At 40.7% G+C, this 17,224-nt stretch overlaps 1 protein-coding gene across 1 annotated transcript in view; it reads right to left on the bottom strand.

The window, feature by feature from the left end:
* DNAH5 (dynein axonemal heavy chain 5) overlaps nucleotides 1–16,637 on the bottom strand; it is a 157,689-nt gene extending 141,052 nt beyond the window's left edge. The window contains exon 1 of the mRNA XM_086742007.1: nucleotides 16,494–16,637. Coding sequence (XP_086598133.1) covers nucleotides 16,494–16,637 — 144 coding nt within the window. The remainder of the gene's footprint in view (nucleotides 1–16,493) is intronic.
* Between the last annotated feature and the right edge of the window lie 587 nt (nucleotides 16,638–17,224).

Below are 17,224 nucleotides of genomic sequence, written 5' to 3'. Positions count from 1 at the left end.
TTCTAATGCAAAAACTCAGCCCAACAGGCTTAACTTTGCCATGCATCAGTAAAAGCTCTTTTTTAAGAAACAAAGAAAAAAAAAACTTAAGTAAATCCCTCAAAGAACCACCTAAGAATCATGGAGTTTTTTCATAAAATTATGTAAGATCATAGCAACTCACAGAACCACAAAACTGTGTGTATTTTAAGAGATGTCCAGAAGTCATCTAGTCTAGTCTTCTGCTCAAAGCAAGTCCAGTTAGAGGAGGTTGTGCAGTTGAGTTTTGAATATCTCAAAGGACAGAGATTCCACCACGTCTTGGGCACTATAACAGTGTTTTACCAACCAACATGAAGATTGTTCCCATCTAACTGGAATTTCCTATGTACCAGCTTGTGTATGTTGGCTCTTATTACCATACAACTTCATTAAAAGTTCAGCTCTGTCCTCTCTACCCTCCCATTAGACAATTGTAGGCTGCAATAAGATCTCCCCTTAACTTTTGCTTCCTAGGACTGAACAAACCCTTTTCTCCAACTATCTTCTCATATATCACACACTGTAATCCTCCTGTCCATCTTGATGTCTGTGGTCAGCATTCTTTGCTGTGATGTGCATTACTGGCTCACATTCAACTTAGTGTGGAACAGAACCCTTCAGTCCTTCTCTGCAAACCTGCTATCAAGCAAGCTGGCCACTGCCCTGTACTTTCATACGATGTTATTCCATACTAACTGTAGGACCTAGCATTTGTTTTCATTGAATTTCTTGAGGTTCCTGTCAGTCCATTTCTCAAGCTTGTCTAGGTTTGTTTAAATAGTAGCCCTGCCCTCCACATATCAGACTCTCCCCACAGTTTATCATCAGACTTGCAGAGAGTGCATTCTGTCCCATCATTCAGGTCATTTGTAAAGACACTACACAGCATTATCATCGAATCATAGAGTTGTTAGAGTTGGAAGGAACCTTCAAAGGTCATCTAGTCCAACCCCCCTGCAAGGAGCAGGGACATCTTTAACTAGATGAGGTTGCTCAGAGCCCTATCCAACCTGGCCTTGAATGTTTCCAGGGATGGGGCATCCACCACCTCTCTGGGCAACCTGTTCCAGTGTTCCACCACCCTCATTGTAAAAACGTTTTTCCTAATATCCAATCTGAATCTACCTCCCTTTATTTTAAAACCATTACCCCTCCCTCGTCCTATCGCAACAGGTTCTACTGAAGAGTTTCTCGTTGTCTTTCCTGTAGGTCCCCTTCAGGTACGAGAAGGCCACTATAAGGTCTCCCCGGAGCCTCCTCTTCTCCAGGCTGAACAGCCTGTCCTCATAGGAGAGGTGCTCCAGTCCTCTAATCATCTTTGTGGCCCTCCTCTGGACCTTCTCCAACAGGTCCATGTCCTCCTTATGCTGGGGGCTCCAGAGCTGATCACAGTACTCCAGGTGGGGTCTCACAAGAGCAGAGTAGAGGGGAGAATCACTATTAGCCTCATTATCAATTCCTGAGGGACACCACTAGCAACTGGACACTAGCTGGACTTGATACCGCTTGAAGCCTTCTTGTCCAGTTAGTTTTCCACCTAAATTATGAGACAGTTATCCAGTTCATGTATCACCAGTTTGACTCTAAGGATATTATAGAACACCTTGTCAAACACCTTGCTAAAGTCAAGATAAAGAATACCACTGCTTTCCCATTGTTTACATAGCCAGCCATCCCATCATAGAAGGCAATCAGGTTGGTCATGCAGGATTTGACATTGGTAAATCTATTCTGGCTGTTCACAATCACCTTCTTGGTCCTTCACATGCCATAAAATTACTTCCAGAACAGTTTGTCCCACAGCCTTACCAGCTGACTGGTCTGTCATTCCTTGGACCTTCCCTTTTCTTGTTTTTGAATACAGGAGTGACATTTACCTTTTTCCAGTCATCGGGAACCTCCCCAAATCATCATGGCCTTCCAAATATGAGAGGCCCCTCAAAATTACATTGGTTTCCTCCCTCAGCACCCTCAAGTGCATCTTATCTGCATCCATGGACTTCCACACATCAAAGTATGAGGCTCCACAGCCTCATGGTCACTGCAGTCAAGGCTTCCCTCGATCTTCGCATCTTCAACTAGTCCTTTCTTGTCTGTGAGTGGCAAGCCCAGCAGAGCATCTCTATCAGCTCACTTATAATCAATAAAAAGAAATAGTCTTCAACAAAATCCATAAATCTCAGTCATTTAAGTAACTTGGAATGTGGTATTTTTACATTAATTAAAAGGCTGGCAAAATTAAAATGACTGGCAATTGTGACAGGGAATAATCTAACTCACGGAATGCACCCATATATGTGTTAATATCAAATAATCACAAAACATTCACTTACAAAGAAAACCTATTTGCAGTTGTAATATATCCTAAGTCAACTCTCACTCAGAACCTTTTAAGTAGATTACATTTTCAGTACTAGATAATATGCTGGTCTTGGTTAGAGTCCTGGAAAGATTTTTGACTTTTATGGAAAACAACTTCCTGTGATATTCCACCTTATTATTTGTTTAAAAGGAAAACTGAAAATAATGAAGTGGATTAGCCAGTATTTAACTGCCATTGTCAAGTCACTATTGTCCTCAGGTCAAAAGCCAGACTTCCAGGAGAGCCAATTTAGCACACCATTAATACAACCAGCAACCCGGAAGGCTAAGAAGCAACATTTTGGTCAGCATCCATGTGCAAGACTTATCAGCTGTACCACTTCTTTGCCTTACAAGTCACAAAAATAAATAACGCTTAGCCCCAAGCTTGGTATTGCTCATAACTGCCAAAACTGCTATAAAAATATGGCTTTAGGAATTTGCTTTACATCCACAAGAGCATTATTTTTAATAGTGTATTATGGATTTGTAAATGGGCCTAATATACCGGGCTCATTTAAAAGATTTTTTAACAGAACAGTTCTTGCTGAGGCAAGGTCATGTAATCAATAACTTAACAAGGACTCCTTGTTTTATCACAATACCAGATTTAACACTTAGAAAAAGCATTTATATAATTTGCAAAAAAAAAGAGGTTCATTGCAGTTTTTATTCCATTTTTTTTAAGAAAAGGTTGCTCTTTTACCCTTTACTTTATTGGTGAACTACAATCAGATCAATTACTTGAAGCATACATTTCCTCCACAGATGCTTCAAGAGTGTAAGATTCATGGAGAAGTTACATTATTTTTAATAACGCAATATATACACTGAGGAGGATATGCAATCTTGTATTATAACTCAGCATTCTCAGAATAATTTTAGTCTGTCACATGTCTCTGGATAGCCTTGACTATGTTCAGCATCCTACAAAACATTAAGTCAGGTTTGGGGTAAATCACCACTATGCAGGTCAGTAAAACCATGAAGTACACAATCAATTGCATTGGGGAAAAAAAAAAAAAACAAACCTTTGAGATTAAAATATTGATTTGTCATATTAGTTCAGTAATTACAAAAGTTCATTTCACAATATCAAAATATTTTTTTGATAGTGTTATACTGCACAGCTTCAGCAACAAGGTTTCTTTTACTACTGCTAATTCCAGATAGTAGTTAGCTACCATCTAGTGGTTAAAAGCCGAAAGCATGCATTACTTTTATGCTGTTTTTCACAAGACAACAAAATACAGTCCGTATAAAATTTGGCTTTTGAAATTGTCCCTTTGAACCTTTCAATAGGGTAGAAGGAAACAGAAAACAAAAACAAGTTCATACTGCTTCTACCTAAGCGGGAGAAGTCCTAGAAACAAAGTTGGAGGAACTGGGATGCTATCATTGAACAAAGACACTGCTATAACAATAGCACTAGAAGCTCAGCATAAGGAAGGTGTCATTGGCACCTTGTGCCATACACCAAGGTATTTACTATACAGGAAGCTTGGAAAAGCCTACGCTGCTGTAAAAGAGCTCGGTATTCCAACAACTTAGCAAGCCAACTAGAACCCAGTGGAATGAAGTTTCAGTCATAAACAAGATAGACATAGCATATGATAGTACTGACTGCCTGATTAGGATGGAAGCATTGACTGTGACATGCTGACAGTGATGAGAAGGGCTCCCATGGCAGGGAACAGTATCAGCAAGAAACTTCAGCTGTCTCCATATACGCTAGGGAGATACCATCTCAGATTTTGATGCTGATAATGAGGTCCCTTTCATGGTACATCACAGAAGCAGGAAACGTCTCAAAATGTCTTAAAAAAAAAAATCATTATATTGCAAGAATGCAATAAAAGATTACTAAATTTATATACATTTTTGTTGCAGAAGAATTCAATGTTTCCTTCATAGGAACCTCCCACTGAAAAAGCAACACATTAAGGCTCAGAAGATGAGTTTACAAGCTGACAAAAATTATTTAAAAAAAAAAAAATCAATGGCAAGTAATGCGTCAGATGGGTAGTCACTCAAAAATTCTAAAGGAATTCAAAGACAAAAGAGAAAAACTGCTTAATGTGGCATGTACTCTTCATCATTATGAGAGGACTGGTCACTGGCTTATGAAATGCACACTTTCAGGGCTACCTGAACAAGAAAGAACTGATGAGGAAGCCTGACTAGGTAAAATAACACACATTATAGTAAGGAATGGAATTAAGAGATAGCTCAAATAATTTAATTTCCCAAGGAAAAGTCAACAAAGTTTTTGTGAAAGGGAGAAATGCTCATGAACTTCTGCAGTTAGAAGAGCTTAATAAGCTCTGAAACTAATAGCTCAAATAGCATTTGACAATAGGTCTTTTTGAAAGTTTTTTGCAATTCCAGGTCACATAAATAAATTTCCTTGTTTACCAATTAACAATTTACTCTTGAGAACTTTTCAAACTACAATAGATTACATTTAAAATATAAATGCAGTGGCACCTACTTTTTCTTGCTTACATCACTCACTAATTTGCCCAAATTTTTTGCTGTCACTGCAAAAGTTCTTGTCCGTCTCTGTCAAAAAAGGGCATTCGGCAAGTCATTGGTGACAGTTAGAAAAATCTCTAACAGACAACATTTGATACATATATACATATACGCACACACACACTTTTACATGCCAGCCATTCCTACAGCAAAGTAGCTCACAAGTTCCGACACAGAGACAACACTGTGATGCCATCTGCAATGAAGGTGCAAATGATAGTATTCAGTAGCTGTTGTCTAGCATTAAACAATTAAAAGATTCTATTTTCAGGCTGTTTCATGGCAAACAAAGCACTGCTGTAATAACAGTTCATGGACTAATTAACTTTTTTTTATTTAACCTTAGAAATAAAGTTGGTTTTCTTCCCTGCCGGCCCCATCAGGAAGCTAAGGTAGAGTGTATGCAACTTCTTTACAATCCCTGAGGAGTCCTGGCTCAAGGAAGGGATGAAAATTAGGTATATTTCAACTACTGTGATAAGACTTCAGCAATAAGAGAAAAAAATTAACACTGCATGAACCTATCTGTAATCTATACAGCAGTAAGTACTATACAATTTGGTCCACAATGGCAAAAATTGATGTTGAGAATCATTGTATTGAAGTGATTGCTTCATTATACAGAACCTGAGATATAAGTCTCTATTCCTAATACAGCCTAAGCATACTTTCTTTCTGCAGGAACCACCTTTAGATGCACTGCTCATCACCATTTCTCTGTAAGAATTGACCATATCACTATGACATGCTCATTATCCTGCAGGCAAGTTAGTATATCAACATAAAGATTGTGAGTACATCCTTATCCATCCTAGAAATAAAACTTCAACTTCTTAATCAGCACAACAGCAGAACTTGTAATATTGTATTTTCAAAGACCACTTTGTCTTATGCCACATGGGGTCAACAGTTCAATGCTAAGAGATTATGTTGCTGTGTATTTTCTAGAAAGCCATGAAACATTGCCTTTCTGCCATCTGCATAATTTCAGCACAGTAAATGAAGCATTTGTCTTCAAGAAAGGAGCATAAATAACTATGATTTTTTTATTGTAAAGAGTTGCTAATTGTCTATGTACCATGCAGTGCTAAGACAAGCAGTGTTTCCATTCTGTCTCCTTCATGTTTGGAAGTTAGGGACTCTCCAATAAGCTGTAAACAGGCCATGGCAACCTGAATAATCGTGCCTTACAGAAACAGTGTGTCATCTTTACAGCCAAGAGCTGAAGAACTATTATAGCTTTGGTTTGAATCATGTCTTTGCTCTGCAACTTTTTAAACATCTTACAGCCTAAACAACATTAGCCACCTTTTGTAGTTCTTGAGTAGGCTGAATTATGAAATGAGAGTCATCATCTGAAAAGGATCTCCAAGACTTACCGTTGGATCACTAGTTAAAACTTCTCTTTCATTAAATCTAAGAAGACACAAAGTCTAACAAAAATAGAAGATTCCAAGAGACAAGTTTCTAGAATTACAACATTTCTATTTTAGGCAAATTAGATGAGGAAATACAAATTTGTGAAAAGTACAACTTTTTTTTTGCTCAAGTTATCACTGTAAAGATAAAAAAAAAAAGTATTTGTAGAGATTAGCAGTATACCCTTAATGAATAGACTTCCAGATTGTTGCCTTTAAAGTTGGGAGGATGATAGCTTCCTCTACTGATGCAGCCTATCAAGACACAATTGACATAAATTTGCCTAATCAGCATGGCAAGCTGGGCAAACTGACTATTTGTGTCACTTACCTCTTTTTGAGGTAGTAAATACTTTTAGAGGTATTAACTGCTTTCTACAAGCTGCTTTGTTACCCCTTTAAGTTAAGATAGTGATGTAATGGTTCATATTTTCTGTTCTACTGCTCTTCATTTACTTTACCTGGAAGGCGATTCAGCAGTATAATCCTTAAATATTCATGCCTGATTTTTTGCTAATATGCAAGCCACAGAAGATAATAAGTAAATCAATAAATAAAAGCTTAATTGTACTAAGCTTGGATATTTCTGGGTAGCTTAGTATTAATAACAAAGTGTCCATTTGGAGAATTTGTTTTCCATGGAAAAACCAACAAAAAGCTTTGTCAATTAAAAACTCACATTTTTGTCTGGCTATCAATAGCAATCAGACAAGACCATTTGATTTGAGCCCTGCAAGTTGCTCCATGGCCCAAATCTATCTTAGGCTTAGTTGCCAGCACCAGAAGCATAGATAGCTCCAGTGATGGAATTTTTGTGTCCCTTTTAATAAGCAATATTAACATTTTGAAGTTTTTTATTACTTGTGCTGAATTCAGGCTTTTTCACTGCACATATATAGTAGTACTTTTGTACTGCAATCAACAGCTATTACAGTTGTTCAGACACAGCTGAAAAAAAATTGCTCTAGAGCTTTTTAAAACTCCACTCACAGATGCACTGAGCTCACAAAGTAACTCATCTGACCTACAGGTCATAGAAAATCATATCTTATGCTGCAGGTACAGATGCTAGCTATGCAGTTAAGACATGCCATACTCATATTGGGTAAGTCACAGAATCATAGAATCATTTCAGTTGGAAAAGACCTTTAAGATCATCAAGTCCAACCATAAACCTTAAAGTTGGACCATATAGCAATCAGGATGCAAATAACCTGTACGCAACACATCTATACCATTACAGATTTCAAGAAAAAGGTGTTTCCATTGTACTTTATCACTCAATTATAAGCAACACGTTAATTAAAACAGTCCAGTGTTTTCTTTCCAGTCACTTAGAAACTATTTAAACTTTCAGCTGCCCTGTGGATCACTCCTCCTAATCTTAGTTTGAGATGGGCCTACCGGTCCATCTTTGAAAAGAGCTATATGCATTAGCTAAAAATAGAAGTTTCATGGCACTTCTTCCATGGTAATTCAGGATGAGCTATTTGTTCAGCTGTATTACTAGCTCATATAAGAAATCTTTAGTTTGAAAACATTGCAAGTAAAGTAACAACCCTGTTTACTCTCCCTCACCGTAACTTACTACTACATTAAAGGAAAATAACTCATTCAACACATACATTTCAAAACGTAGAAAGTGATGGGGGGTAACTGGTTTTTTTTTTTATTTAATAAGGTTACAACCTTCTTAATTAACATTAACTTCCAAGTAAGAAGAAAGTCTTACTCATTTTTCAGTCTGTACATTTGGAGTTATTTACCACCAACTTTTTTTTTTTACCACCAATTTACCAGCAACTTTTTTCTATTCGTTTCCATACAATTTAAGTTTGATAAAAAGTCAGTGAAACAGAACTGCAACAACTAGGTATATTTAATCTAAGTTACCTAGTTCTTTGACTAATAACAAAAAATGCCCTCTTGGTAAGTTTTAGCAGTAGCAGCTATGGCATGAAAAATACACTGCTTACCAACCAGCCAACACATTAGTGTCTGCTTTCATACCTTTTCTCTTTCTCTGGAGAAATAAAAGAGTAATATTCACAGGCCACAGATCCTTTTTTTTTTTTTTTTCTGCAGTGCAATTCATTTCTTTTCCCCTCTCTGCTTGGTAAAATTTTTGCCTTTGGTTCTTTCTGAAACAAGATGTCTTCTAGCAAGGTACTTCTTGCTCTAAGCCTTTGGAAGTTTATTTATTTATTGTTTAACTGAAGATTTAGATTACTACTTTTACTGCACCTTCTGAGGCTGTTCCCTAACACACCATTGTATCAAGATTCATCTTTTACTTAGCACTTCCAGTGCCTTTTTTTGAGTATGATCCTATGACTGTTATGCAGCAATTTGGGGGCAGGGGGAAGTTAACGTCCAACCCTCATTATTCACATTTTCCTCAAGCTTTAAAAGGTCTCTCTTAACTGAATACTCTTGTACCAGTGCTCCTGAGAAAACAAAATACGACTCCAAAAGCTTTTCCCTGAATTTATTGCATTGTCTTCATGCACCTAAACCAGCACTTATGAAACCCCAGCTTCTCAGTTTTTAGCAGGAATTCCCTCTCCACCACAGTTAAATAATTGTCCAGAGGCTAAGCACTATCGTCTGGGAGGGAGGTACAATAACCCCACCATATATAAAGTGAAACTCACCTTTTTCCTGAGATTGTACCAATGCCTTGATGTATTTCAGTAACTTAACCTTCAGCTTTTAAATTTCTACAAATCTGAAAACATCTTGCTGCATGGTGCCTGTCGGTGCTTTCGCCTCACTAACGCTAAAGGCTGGCTGCTTGCAGCTCTGTAACCTTGCACCCAAATTGCCAGGGGTGTGTTTTCAGGAGCCTCTGTAGATTTTTTTTTTTTCCTTTGCTGCTCTTGTGCTGTTGGCCTGGCACCCGCAAACTCCAACAGTGCTGTGATAGTGCTTCTCATGGGAAGCCACTCCTGCCACCATAAGGATCACCCTTCCTCACTTCCTCCTTTCTTTGCCTTTTGTCTTTGAAGATTTTAGTTTACATTAGAGAAAACTAAATATAATGCATAACAAAGTATAAAATAGTCATAGAGATGCCAGATAAGAATTACTGCATGTACACAGAGATTTAACAACCAACGTGCAACATTTGCATTTCATTAGCATACTCCAATCAGCAGTAACAACCAATAGGGATTTCAGACAGGTCCCAATGAAAAGACAGAGAGGGAGTCATCATCAGCCCCCATCTTTATTATTGCCACTGGAAGCACAAACAAGCCAGCCCAAGAGGGTGCTCAGCTGGGACCCATCACTGGGAAGTGACCCATCACTCAGTATATCAATTTTTAGATATCAAGCTGTGATGAAACAGAAACTACATCCTACTGCTTCCAACTTAGAATCATAGAATATTTTGGGTCGGAAGGGACCTTCAAAGGTCATCTAGTCCAACCCCCTCTGCAAGGAGCAGGGACATCCTCAACTAGATCAGGTTGCTCATAGTCTCATCTAATCTGGCCTTGAATGTTCCAGGGATGGGGCATCTACTACCCCTCTGTTCCAGTATTCTAACACCCTCATTGTAAAAAAAATTTTCCTTGTAGCAAATCTTAATCTACCTCCCTCTATTACCCCTCGTCCTATCACAACAGCCCTTACTGAAGAGTTTTTCCCCATCTTTCCTGTAGGCACCTTTTAAGCACTGAAAGAATGCTGTGAGGTCTCCCTGGAGCCTTCTATTCTCCAGGCTGAACAGCCCCAACTCTCTCAGCCTGTCCTCATAGGAGAGGGGCTCCAGCCCTCTCATCATCTTCATGGCCCTCCTCTGAACTCTCTCCAACTGGTCCATGTCCTTCTTGTGTTGGGGACTCCAGAGCTGGACACAGTACTCCAGGTGGGGTCTCACCAGGGCAGAGCAGAGAGGCAGAATCACCTCCCTCAACCTGCTGGCCACCCTCCTCTCAATGCAGCCCAGGATGCTGTTGGCTTTCTGGGCCGCAAGGGTGCATTGCCGGCTCATGTTGAGCTTCTCATCCACCAACAGCCCCAAGTCCTTCTTCTCAGAGCTGCTCTCAACCCATTCTCCACCCAGCCAGTATTTGTGCCTGGGATTGCCACGACCCGGCTGCAGGACCTTACACTTGGCCTGGTTGAACTTCATGAGGTTGGCACGGGCCCACCTCTCCAGCCTGTCAAGGTCCCTCTGGATGGCATCCCTCCACTCCAGCGTGTCAACAGCACCGCACAGTTTGGTATCATCAGTGAACTTGCTGAGGATGCACTCTATCTCACTGTCCATGTCGCCAACAAACATGTTGAACAGGGCCAGGCCAAATACCGGTCCCTAAGGAATACCACTCGTCACAGATCTCCACTTGGACATCCAGCTGTTGACCACAACTCTGAGTGTAGTCATCCAGCCAATTCCTTATCCACCAAGTGGTCCATCCATCAAACCCACATCTCTCCAGTTTAGAGAGAAGGATTTCATGCAGAACTTCGCACATCCAAGTTATGCTCTCATAATCCCTTAACAGCCACAGATTGCATAGTCCACCCACTGTTATCTCCTAAATAAAACACTGTTTCTGTAGTAAAAAAAAAAACCTGACGGTTCTTTACGTTTGTTGTGTTCATATGTGCTATGGAAAAACTCAGTGTATTTTCTTCTAAAACTATTATCCAACATGCAGAGGCTCCAGGTCGAGTCACGTACTTCAGTCCTAAAGTACCATCTTCTCCTATGTTCTGCTAATAAATGTAAAATCATTTCATCTACCCCAAAAATTGCAATTTATACCATTCTTCACCACTGTTGGGTTCATGGGTGCAAGGCACAAGAAGAACAGCATCGGAACTGCAAGACAGGATTAGAAGACACAATTCAGCATTCAACACCAGGAAGGATTTATTGCTTCTGGAATCTGAAGTTTCTAACATTCTTTGTACAACATACTAATATATTAATTTTTCATCATGATACTTTAGCAATGTCTTCAGCTTTTCTAGGAGTCCTGAACACCTCCAATGTTTTCATAGAGGGCACCTCCCTTCTGTTTCTTCAGCCAAGCAGGAAGGGCAGCTCCAACTGACAACTGAATACAAACTGAGTAAATACTTGAGGGCAAACCTGTACTCAAATATTGAGGAAAGTAAGAGGGTTTTCTTTTTTGTCCTGAAAGAGTCCCCCGAGAACTCTTCTGTAACTCAGCCCACTCTTCTTTACCCTAGAAGACACAAGCAATGCCAAGTGCCACTCTCTGCATTTAGCTTTTTTGTTCATTTTTAATCCACTACAATCCACTGGCTATCCCAGAAACACAACAGCACATGAGCCGTGCTTTTATTTCTAGGAATAGAAACAGAACTATATTTGCCAATAACTGAGCATTTCCCTTTACATGTTTGGCATTACAGTAAGTAGAGATTTAAAATTTCTATGTTACATGAACAAATGCCAAAATCATTCAACCCCACAAATGTGGCAATAATGCAAAATTATAAGCTGTCCTGGGCTTTCAGGGCTGTATTTGGGCAGCCAGTGCATACAAGGCATGCCTTACAACTGTGTCAGAGAGGAATTTACTCCTTGGTGATAAATGAGACCTTTCTGGAAACAGCACCACTGCTACTGTCTGCATACATACTCACAGTAGAAAGCTGGAATTGTTGCTCAGCAACCAGAGCCATGCACTTGCTGCTTCCTCAGCTGGCCATCTCTCCCCTGTGTATTCGGAGTGGAGGAGACTGGACAAGAAGCAGGACACCCTGTAGCTGCCAGCCTTATTAAACTTCTTTCTGTCACTGTGGTACATGATTGTTATTTATCATGAACCGCACCCTGGGCTGCATCAAGAGAAGCGTGGCCAGCAGGTCGAGGGAGGTGATTCTCCCCCTCTACTCTGCCCTGGTGAGACCCCACCTGGAGTAGTGTCCAGTTCTGGAGCCCCCAGCACAAGAAGGACATGGACCAGTTGGAGAAGGTCCAGAGGGGGGCCACGAAGATGATAAAAGGGCTGGAGCACCTCTCTTATGAGGACAGGCTGAGAGAGTTGGGGCTGTTCAGCCTGCAGAAGAGGAGGCTCCGGGGAGACCTGATAGCGGTCTTCCAGTACCTCAAGGGGGCCTACAAGAAAGATGGGGAGAGGCTGTTTAGTAGGGCCTGTTGCGATAGGACAAGAGGTAATTGTTTTAAAATAGAGGGAGGTAGATTTAGATTAGAAATTAGGAAAAAATTTTTTACGATGCGAGTTATAGAACACTGGAACAGGTTGCCCAGAAAGGTGGTGGAGGCCCCATCTCTGGAAACATTCAAGGCCAGGTTGGATGAGGCTCTGAGCAACCTGACCTAGTCAGGGATGTCCCTGCTCCTTGCAGGGGGGTTGGACTAGATGACCTTTGAAGGTCCCTTCCAACCCTAACCATTCTATGATTCTATGAAGTGTTAGCATTCTTGATGTAAGCGTCTGGAATATGACACATCATCTGATCTAGATTAAGCGACACAGGTCTTCCCTACCTGTAAATCTTCTGAATATTAATTGTAATGATTATATACTCCATTAGCAGTCACAGTTCTCTGGAAATGTGTCCTGTGTCTGTTAAGCCTTTTCAAATACATTGTTTGGCTACAGAAAACAAAAATGAGTGGGGACTTCTGACATTCTTTTAACCAGTTACAGCCTGATTGTGCCTAGGGAAAATCCTTCTTTCCCATCTAAGCATTTGATGTCATATTTTGTCCAAATACATTTAGCTAATGCAATCCATATTGATATATTGCTCAACTGTCATCATACTCCAAACAAGTCAGCATACTTGGCTTTTTGTTTTCTTTTTCTTAGAAATGCATGTTAGAAAATTAGAGATCCATCCATAGTTCTCATGCTACTGCATTGGTTTGTCTTTCCATTGCTGCATTTTCTTTTAGCTTCTTGTAGTATCCCCATGGTGATGGAAACAAAATGCAGCTTTTCCTGACTTCCAGCAGGTTAGCCGTCATTAGCCAGGTTGAGGTTACTTCAGCCATCTTGTACTAAGGTAACATCTTTCCCATTCAATTTCCTGTATGCTTTGATATTCAGCAACTGCATCCAAGAGTTTGCCTGTCACTGGGTAGCAAGTGGATACTTTTTAATCTGATCAAAGATATCCCATAATGGCTGGAAAAAAAAAAAACAAAAAACAAAAAACAAAAAAAAAACCACCACAAGCACAAAAGTGAGAAAACCTCTCTCTTCATCACACATTAAAGAAGCACTTCCATCCTTTCATCCATTTTTTCTTTCCATTGTCCACACTTGAAACCATCGTTCCTTGCATGTTTGTGTGCCTCCTTAGAAAGACACAAACTGTGCAGCTTTCTGCCCCTGTTCATTCTGATGTGCATTGCTGAAAGCAGGATTTCTCTTCGCAATGACTTACTAATAACGTGCTCCAACACACATACCTGCATTCAGTGACTTAGGGCAATCTGCCTCTGGCAGAATCTGAGCGCATCCCCTCTTTAGGATTTTGTTTATTCCTGAACAGAAACACAAATAAAGTTTAAAGATAGTTTCCTGTCAGGACAATCCCTAAATTATGGCACACAGAATTAGACTGAAATGTTATCTTTTAATGCAGAGCAGAGTATTTTATTGTGGGTATTTCTTGAGCCAGTTCGACAGCATCAGTGAACAGAGACCGACCTTGGGAGAAGGATACAATCATGCTCATTGGAAAGAAGCCATGTGAATGAGAAGGGAAGCTTTAAGATATGGAACATTGTTATCAGAATTTATGGTTTGTTTCAACAGATGTTCACAGAAAGACTAGTCACTGGCCTTGTAGATAAGAAAGTTGCTAAAGCTGCTATGCCTGTAATAGTAGAAGAATACTGCAGTGGGAAATTACTAAGTATTGAAACTTAGTCTTGCTAAGTAATCATGAATATGTACAGTGTGTGATCAGTGATTTTACTGGGTAGGCTTACGCGTAACATAACTGTTGATTGGACAAGAATGAAATGAGGAAGTTAATGCTTAAGAAGAGAAACTTATTAAAACCCACTTGTAAAAATAAACTTGGTCTCACTTACTCCACAAGTTGAGTCCATGTGTCAATACGCCACATTTTATTTCTTTCAAAAAAGTTATTGCCAAACAACAATGGTTGTTTAAGACTAACAATGTCATAGTCTTAAACAGGTTGCCTTATTTTCATTGATACACTAAATGCTTTTCTCTGTTTATACTATTTTACACCTAGTATTCAGCAATTCTTAGTGTCCTAATTTTGTTTTCCTGGGAAAATGCTAGCACTAGAGAGAAGTTACATATCTCCCATTTTTATTTTAAACATCCAACATACATCCACTGGGGAGGCAGTGAAAGAGGAATCTTTCTTTCCACATGGGCTACTGTAGCTGAACATCCTCAAATTTAAGGTATATGGTTAAAAATTATTACATTGGTGTATGTAACTTTAAAAAAAAAAAATCCCATTAAGGGAGATCACTTTACCCAAAAGAGTAACAGTTGCTTTCTTGTCCTTAGTGGTTAAACCATGAATTGCTCAAGGGTGGAAGGAATCCTCCTTTATCTCTACCTTCTTCCACCTCATTCACTAGCAAAAACATAGGCAGCTAAAATGTAGGAGGATATTACATTATCTAGTCTCATTCTAGTAAAACAAGACACACAAAATTACTAATACAGACTCAATTCCCAAGTTGGACAAGAGTTTTCAGCCCATGAAGCTGTTAAATGATAAATACAATCAAACTACATACTTCTTTTTTTTAAAAAAAAAAGAAGAGTGCCAACTAATCTCATAGCCACATATCCAAAAGCAAAACGAAAAAGCAGCAGTGGAATTCTCAACAGAATAATGCCATGACCAAAATTTAAATGAATGTTAAAAAAAAAAAAAAATAGTGGCTTAATTTTATACCTAGCTCCACATTAATTGATTATTTGGTTCACAAAAGATTAATCAAGAAAATATAATGTATTTTTGTGAAATATTAAGATATTCTAGATGATGTTACCACAGCATTAGGTTGATTCTTGACCTGACTGTTTTAGTAGGACAGGCTCACTGATAAACAAGCTATCCTTACAAGAGATAAGTACAATAACTTATTTTGTTATATTTTTAATTGTACAGAAGTAATAGCCCAAATGGGTTTGGAATGTGTTCTGGATACTACTGCAAAAGTTAAGAGTGAGGTGTGTTTCTACTGCTTTAAGATTACCAAAATCTAATGGAGTCCAGCCATCCCAGGGATTATTAACTATACACCCCTTCCAGGAAAAGGTAATCAAATTGTATTCCATTAAGACTGAAAGACCATACTGCAAACTTTCTTGTTTTTCTATATATTGAGGACGCAGTCAAAGCAAAGGAACATCAAATAGTTAAAAAAAAAAAAAAAAAAAAAGAAAAAAAAAAAAAGAGTTTCATTCAACATTAACTCTTGAAAAAGTTTTGTATAATTAATTGTGCGTTTCAGCTCCACAAAACTCGTAATGAACCAGTTATCAGAGGACAGCTGACAGCAGCAGACTTCCCGTGCCAGGCAGGACACGGGATTTGACAGCGCACGTCACGTTATTCCGCTGCTGCTTAGAAACACAACACGTATTCAACGGCACGTCAGCCAGCAACAAAAGGTTTTCAGTTTCACCGCAGCTAAGAATACCTTCTCCGAGGAGGCATCAGAGGAAGGTGCCCTCAGTCATCGTCTTTTACCGAAGCACACAGGCGCCTCAGAAAAGCGCTGCCAGGACCCCCTGCGCCGTGCGAACCACCCCTGAACGTGGCGCAAATCATAGAATCATAGAATGGTTAGAATTGGAAGGGACCTCCAAAGATCATCTAGTCCAACCCCCTGCAAGGAGCAGGGACATCCTCGACTAGATCAGGTTGCAGGACCCTCCCCAAACATGGATCCCCCCCCGCCCCCACCTCCTCGGAGTCGCCGTCAGACATCAGAGCAGCCTCCCCGAGAGCCCGGACGGGCCGGGGGAAAGGGAGGGCCGGGCCGAGCCCCCGGGGTGGCTCCGTGGGGAGCGGGCAGCGGCGCGCCCCGCCCCGGGATGCTCAGCCGCGCTGTCTTTTTCCCGTGATTTTGTTGCGCGTTTGCCGCGGCCTGCTCCGGCCCCGCAGCGCTGCCCCCCGCTTCCCGCCCCGCACCTGCATTCCCTTGCCGTTCTCTGGCGGAGCCAGGGACCCTTTCTGCCCCTCGCAGCGGCGGCCCGGCCCGGCGTGGGGCCTGGCCGGGGGGCAGGCGGGGTCGGAGGCGGCCGGGCCCTGCCGCTGTCCCGCCGCGGCCTCCATCGCGCGGTGCCGTTGCCATGGCGAGGGACTCCCCCCGCCGCCCCCACCGGCGGGCTGACGCTTTTTTAACTTCCCCTTCTAGCCTGCAGTAGGGTCCGGCTGCCGGTGAGGACGCGCTCGGGCCTGAAAACTTCTACCAGACGCAGCCTCACTATTGAAAGCACAGCGAAAGAACCTGACCTGCAACATCCCGTCCTCAGCAATTCCCAAAAATATGTGCTTCTGCAGCTCCCACACCTGGTATTACCTAGGGCAAGCAGGGGAGTTAAAAGCTTCAAACGCAGCTCTTCTAACTGCCTGACAAAAGGCCAGTGACATTTAATACACCTGGATGCTACAGGTGCAGATGATACAGCTTTCTCCTAATCGGGTGACACAGTGAGGGCTGCCCTCTTAAATGGCCAGAGACTCACCTTCCTCTCAGGTTTCCAGTGCTCTTTACTCTCAGAACACGACAGTGAAAAATAAATATCCTGTTTATACTCTGTTAGATATACTTATCATTTATGGAATCACAGAATGGTTAGGGTCAGAAGGGACCTTCAAAGGTCATCTAGTCCAACCCCCCTGCAAGGAGCAGGGACATC

Source organism: Chlamydotis macqueenii, chromosome 2 (genome assembly GCF_036417535.1).
Source record: "Chlamydotis macqueenii isolate bChlMac1 chromosome 2, bChlMac1.mat, whole genome shotgun sequence".
Taxonomy (NCBI): domain Eukaryota; kingdom Metazoa; phylum Chordata; class Aves; order Otidiformes; family Otididae; genus Chlamydotis; species Chlamydotis macqueenii.
Note: the sequence above shows the minus strand (reverse complement) of the source record. Positions and strands in the feature narration are given on the sequence as shown.